The sequence below is a fragment of the Hyperoodon ampullatus genome (assembly GCF_949752795.1).
Source record: "Hyperoodon ampullatus genome assembly, chromosome: 4".
NCBI classification, from domain to species: domain Eukaryota; kingdom Metazoa; phylum Chordata; class Mammalia; order Artiodactyla; family Ziphiidae; genus Hyperoodon; species Hyperoodon ampullatus.
The window spans coordinates 85,034,604-85,041,326 of NC_136917.1; the positions used below are offsets into that span (position 1 = coordinate 85,034,604).

A 6,723-nucleotide genomic window follows, 5' to 3' on the forward strand; every position below is an offset into this window, starting at 1 on the left:
TTCTTTGAGCAGGGGTCCTGTAGTTCCAGCTGAGAATTACTGCCACAAATTCAGTGGCTCAGGCATGAATGCTAAAATAAAGTCTCCTCCGACATCTGAAGGACAGTACATCCCCCACATTATAAACCTACGTTAAACAATAAAAGCTTATAAAAATAAGCTAAGAAACCCTTTTATAATTAAAAAAAACTATTGGTGGTCTTTTAAATGTCACAGTTAGAGTTAACAGTTCCATCTACCTAATAAAGTGATTAACTTTGTTGCTGTGAAGTGTGACTTTACCGAAGGTTTACTTTGTTTCTATGAAATGCGACTGAAACGTCTCCACAGTTCTATCAAATATGAGACCTGTTCTAGGCATTTATCTGTTTTGACTTCTCTTTTCCTTCTTTTCTTCATTGTCTTGGTATTATTTATCTGTGGAATAGGAGAAGCAATAGTCAAAATTGATTGTCACTATCTTTGAGTGGCTGGTTATTTTGTCTTCTTTATGCAAATCTATCTCTCAGTCTGTCCCCCAAGACACCTACACACTGCTCCTATGTGCTTTCTCCAGAAGAATGCACTCCTGTCTCTCCACCCACGTACTTCAAGGCCAAGCACCACCTCCTTCACAAGGCCTCTGCTAATTGCCCAGACATTTCTTTTGGAAATTCTTCTAGTGCTTCAGAGTGTTTTTCACTTAACTTGGCTCTCAATTACCTACGGTTTTATCTTGGGTATTCCCCATAGCACTGAGCACAATGCCTTATAGATAGGAAACACTGACTATTTATTGGATGATTAAATTGATAAATAGCTGATAAGTTCATGATCTCCCTGACAAGATCATAAATTCCTCAAGAAAAGGAGTCATCTCATGCCTCTTTATAGATACAATTCAGTAGACCTATTATTTGTACCCAAAGTGCTCCCACTTTCTGCCCCTCCCAACCTCCTAGATGTGCTACAGACACCTGAAGGCTTATTCTGAAGAGGAGTCTAACTGTCAAAAAAAGATTGCAATCATCTGATATATTCCTTCACCTGAATTACTCTTGAGTAGTGACTGACTGGGCCTCCTAGACACACAGTATTCAGACCAATAAAGTTCATCAGGTTACAAAGCATGGTTACAAAGGCTTACCATCTACAATCTGCTAAATCATAATTAAATATTATTGGTTTTAGGCTCTCTCCCTTTGGGCTTGGGAGAGGGCTGAAATAAATTACTCCAGACCCCCTTTTCACATGTTGTCCAAACTTATCTAGCCTGTCCTCTATGCTCTTATATGGATGAACATCACTGTGGCCATCTGTAGATTTGCCAGTCTCCTTAAGAGAAGATATAGAGCCAAACAGGTTTTTCACATGGCTGCCTGGTATTGAAGATCCAACTCAAGCTAAGTCTAGAACCCTATGGCTTCAATCTTCAGTCCCTAAAAAACTAACAGCCTTGGTCACCCACTCAGTGTGCAGACTGATAAAGTCCACTGGTTAATAGGCCGCAGTCGTACAAATCTGCACTGTCTCTTTTTGTCTTTTTAAAAATTGTCACCAGGGGGCTTCCCTGGTGGCGCAGTGGTTGAGAGCCCGCCTGCCGATGCAGGGGACACGGGTTCGTGCCCCGGTCCGGGAAGATCCCACATGCCGCGGAGCAGCTGGGCCCGTGAGCCATGGCTGCTGAGCCTGCGCGTCCAGAGCCTGTGCTCCGCAACGGGAGAGGCCACAACAGTGCGAGGCCCACATACCGCAAAAAAAAAAAAAAAAAAAAAAATTGTCACCAGGAAGATAAACTCCCTGCTTTACTTGCCTGCTGAAATAAATATTTATTGAGAACTTGTTACATACCAGGCACCGTTCCAAGTGCTTTTACATATATTGACTCATTTAATCCTCATAAACACTCTGTATGGGACTTGCTAATATGATCCTCATTTTGCAGATGAAACTGAGCACACAGAGGCTAAGTAATTTATCCAAATTTTCACAGAAGTTATGGGGCTAGGATTCAAAATCAGGCAAGACTGTGCCCAGACTTCCTGCCCCTAGCTCTGCACTTTTTCCATATTTAAAGTTACACATTCATTCAAATGCATGTAACTACATATGCAAAAGATCCATTATGTAAAGAGAGAGCAATAGCACCCATACAAGCAATTAAGCAAACATGGGGTAGAGATTTAATGTATAATTTAACATTTAAAGAAAGACGTATACAATTATTAAATGATAAGCCCAAGCAATGCTGCTCACGCTTTGGAATGGATAAGAATCTCATAAAGAGCCCATACACGGGGACTGTGATTTTGAAGGTCTAGCCTGGGTCCCTGGGAATTGGCTTTTGGATAACCACTCTCCCATGCTCCAGAAGCCAGGACATTCTGATGTAGGAAGCTCAGTGATCATACTTTGAAATACTGGCCTACGGTTTAGAACACAATTCTGCCAAAAGAATCAGAACCCTAGAAACAGGTGGTTTTCAATCCAGTTGTCAACGTGGGACTAACCGACAATCTACAGGTTTTACCCGCTCATTTGCCCTTCGAAAGACAGAACCTAAATAAAAATCACAACTCTGCACGGAAGCCCTACTTGAATTCAAGGTTAGCTCCAAGATATTAAAATGCGACCTTCGGATGCATCGGTTTACCTGAATTCCGGAGTAGCCTGAGCACTCGAGGGAGAGCGTAGCATTAGTTTGCTTGGCGAAGGTTTCCTTGGCGAGTGAGGCGCAGCCGTAGATGAGTTTGAAGGTGAAGTGCTCGATTTTAATGAGGCAATCCGGCTGCTCGCAGGCGGCAAAATTTACGAGAAAGGAAGAAAACGCCAGGGAGAAAAAAAAAAAGAGAGTTGATAAGACGTGAGTGAAAGGGGCAGCGGGGGCGGGGGGAGGAGAGAGGAGCGGGAGACACTATAAAGGCGATTCTAGCAGGAGGAAAGAGGTCTCGTGTGAGCAGAGGAGAAAGAGCCCAAGGAAGGCGAAGGAAGGAGGGGTATTAGATTGCAGAGTGCGCTTAAGGAGAAAGGACTCGCGCCGCGCTCGCTCCGCCCACGTCTCGAGGTCCGAGGGGCAGCGCTGAGAGCGGAGGCTCGCACCCCGCAAGGGGTGCCCCTGACGTCGTTCCCTGGTCCCCGTTCCCAATTTGCCTTTCCTCCCTATGGGTAGGAGGAGCCTCTCCCGGAATCCCGCTCAGATCCGACAGACTTCCTCACCCTATATTGGAACAGAAGTGGCGTCCCGAGCTGGGCACCGGCGCAGAGGTTTCCCGCAGCCCAGACGTCCCTACTGGGTCAGCGTCACCTGGGAGCCCAGCCACCACCTGGGGTTCTACCCACCACAGGATACCTCCTCCCCGGGATGCCTGGCGTCTCTCTGGAGAAAGCCAGAAGCACTAACCACTTACTCACCGCGTCTTCACAGTAGACGAACTTGTTAAACCTGATACTCTTCGTCTGGAAGAAAGAAAAAATAGCATACGACAAAGAGGGTCAAGACTTAAATTCACGGGAGTAATCATCGCCCCACCCCCTTCCATTGTTCCCAGGTTTTAAAGATGCTCTGAAAGCAGTTTCCATTTAGGCACTTGTTTCCTTTGCATCTGTTTCTGTGTTTGACAAGGTAGTGAAACATATGGGGTCTTCAGATAGTGCCTGCTAGTGTTTGAAACTGGATATTGAATGATCCTGTCCTAGAGGGAGATCTTCATGATTTCACACATACATGCTCTATCCAGAAACTAGAATAATCAGGAAAATGATTAGTACTGTATATTAAACAACCTGAAGTACCTTTATCTCACAATGGCATCCTAAAGCATCTAGAAAGACCTGAAGCGCACATTCTACCAGGCTATCCTCACTGGGTAGGGCTTAGCTCACAAGAATTCCCTCCTCTCTTTCTCTTTCTTTCTCAAGCCCTTAATCACTGTCTTCCCCCCACCCCACTAGTGAGGAGGATTTAACAGAGAGTAGACAACCTTGTTGGACACCTATCAATATCTGCTCGTCATCAGTATCTGCACATTAATTAGTGTGCCAATTTCTAGGTAGTCAGTTTTGAAGCCAATATATTTCAGTATCACTTGTAAATTTTTTTTTGACAAAATGCTGGGCCATGATTATTTTCCAAATTGTTTTTCTTTCCTTGAAAGTTAAATTTTAGTGTGTGTGTGCCTACTCTTACAATAAAAATACATTTCAAAAAAGTTTCTTCACTTACCCCATTTATATATATATTCAGTTCTGGATGAATGACGTCCTGGTAAATATCTTTAATCTTCTTAAAGTCACAGTCAGTAAAATTGTAGGTTAGCACAAGCTCTACCAGTTGCAAGATGAAGATCTTCCTGAAAAAAACTGAACAAATAATAAGGTATCAGGCAATGTACCTGGAAACTCAATCCCACCCCAGTTTCACACTAAACTCTTTCCACCAACACTGAATTGCTTCTAGAGCTGCAGGGCCTGCCTTATGGGTAGGTGCCCAGGCACCACTTGTTGCCTCTCATTCCCAGTGCACATGAAGCCCATATTCACCCATACTGTTGCCTTAGGTTGGAGCCTCCCTGATGCTCTAGAGCTTTCTGGCTCCACATATATAACACCTAAACGCCTACGGGCTCTTTTCTCCTAGGCCAATGATTTTCCTTGTTATCATTCTCTTCCTTTATAGAATTCTAAATTGATGACATGAAAGAAAAAAACAACCTAGCCAAATCTATAGAATTTTGACATTAGTAAAATCATCAGGAATTTCTCTCACCTTCCTCCTTTTGCCTTTGCCCTAAACCTTTGATATGTGCCTGAATGTGCTTTAAGAAAGAGATAACCACATCTTTCTCCTACAGGGCTGGTTCTAAGACCAAACCCCTTTCTTGGGAAAAACACCCCAAACAGTAACCCCTGGAAAAACTAGGTACTGCTGCTCCTGTATGCTGTACACTCTGAGCATTTCCTTTGGCCTCCTCCAACTAGTGCTTTTCTTTCTCTGTGGCTACTGAGAAAACGCATGTACTCACTTAATGGGATACTTTGGAGGGTGGGTGCAGCTTCAGGCTTGGACCGCACTTCCAGATAAAGGCATTAAGTATGCATTAGTGACTAGAACCATAGGGGCAGGGACGATAAGAAACTGAAATGAATGGGAAAAGATCTGATGGGCCTCACCCTGAAAAATCTTATTTTCCAAAGCACTTACGAACTTCGTGAAAGTGCTACTCTTGGGTGACTGGGGGCACCTTAGGGGTTGCAGTCCCTCTAGCAAGTTCTGTAGGTGTCAAGAACTTTTAAACCCACAAAAGTCCACGGTCCTGTCACCTTCACAGCCCCGCTCTTCAGGGCTGCGTTTAGGAACCGGAACTCTAGAACTCCAGGATCCCGGCCGACCGCACGGCGCAGTGCTCAGCGGAGCACGCGGGGCAAGGTGCTGTCCAGCGCGCAGCTCGCCCGGAGGCTCGCACAATTCGTGCGCCCGGCGCCCCGGCGCTTAGCCTTAGCCCTACGCTGCGTAGCCTCGACAATTTCGGTCAGCCGGGGCCTGAGCTCCGGCACCTGTTTTAGGGACGGGAGAAGCAACGAGATGGCGGGCTTGGATTTGCCCTCGCAAACTCGTGTGAATCCAGAAAAGGGAGTTTAAACGCAGCGAAGTGAGTTAGGGAGAGCGCCCTAGAGGATGCCTAGCCGCCTTCTGTGCTCTGACGGCGCCAACAGGGAGTTGAAGGGAAGGAAGACCCAAGCCGACGGGGCTGCTGGGGGATGAACCCCTCTCCGGACGAGATTGGCCAGCGCTGCCCCGGGCTCTCCTGACACCCAACTCCCCTCTTTCCCCCCTTCCATCCCCCAATCCCCTTGCGTGTCAGAGCCTGCAGAGTCCAGGTCCTTGGGAAGTTCCTAGGAGTCATCTCCGGAGCCGCCGAGACAGGGCGCCCCACGTGAGTACTAGCAAATGTCACAGGCCACGCCGAGCCTGGGAACATCAGGGGGTGGCGAGCGAAGCAGGATAAGTACGGAATCGGGGTGGTGGGTGGGGTGAGGACGCGAGCCAGAAGTGAACTTTTTTTTTTAATAGAAGGCGCTCCACAGCTGTACCAGTACAGCTGGACCCAATTCGCTCGTTAATGCCTGGGGGTAAAGGTTGTAGCGCTAATAGGAGTGTAAGACAGCCGCTGATTCACCGCTGACTTCAAAGATGGGCTTTTCTGGAACCCTTCAAGTCTAGGATTTAATGTCGTGGCAGTATCCTTTGAAGAGAATTCCTCCGCCTCTCTCTCCCCGCATCACCAACTTTTCAGGGTCTTGTGGGATGATGCCAAAGCCTGATTCATCTGCTGTGACATGAGAGGTGTTTCTGATCGGCAGCTGGAGATTGGGTAGGCGGACAGGATCTTGAGACGCAGATTTCTTCACTGGGTTGGGATATGCTGAGGGGGCAGGGGCAGAGGAAAGCAGCTTTTGCCCAGGTTCCACTTGCATTCTTCTAGGGCAGGGGTCCCCAACGCCCCTGGCCATGGCTGGTAGCGGTCCATGGTCTGTTAGGAACCCGCTGCTTAGCAGGAGGTGAGTGGTGGTCGGGGGAGCGAAGCTTCAACTGTATTTACAGCTGCCCGCCCCCCGTCACATTATGGCCTGAGCTCTGCCTCGTGTCAGCATTATGGTGAGTTGTATAATTATTGCATTATATATTACAATGTAATAATAGAAATAAAGTGCACAATAGATGTAATGCGCTTGAATCGTCCTGAA

At 46.7% G+C, this 6,723-nt stretch overlaps 1 protein-coding gene across 1 annotated transcript; it reads right to left on the reverse strand.

Moving 5' to 3' along the window:
* Positions 1 to 300: 300 nt before the first annotated feature.
* Positions 301 to 4,992, reverse strand: TSLP (thymic stromal lymphopoietin; the record flags this gene model as incomplete). The annotated part of the gene is made up of 5 exons (XM_079701590.1): positions 301 to 417; positions 2,633 to 2,767; positions 3,319 to 3,435; positions 4,202 to 4,338; positions 4,923 to 4,992. The coding sequence occupies 5 exons, from the start codon at positions 4,990 to 4,992 to the stop codon at positions 301 to 303; spliced, it is 576 nt and encodes a 191-aa protein (XP_079557716.1).
* Between the last annotated feature and the right edge of the window lie 1,731 nt (positions 4,993 to 6,723).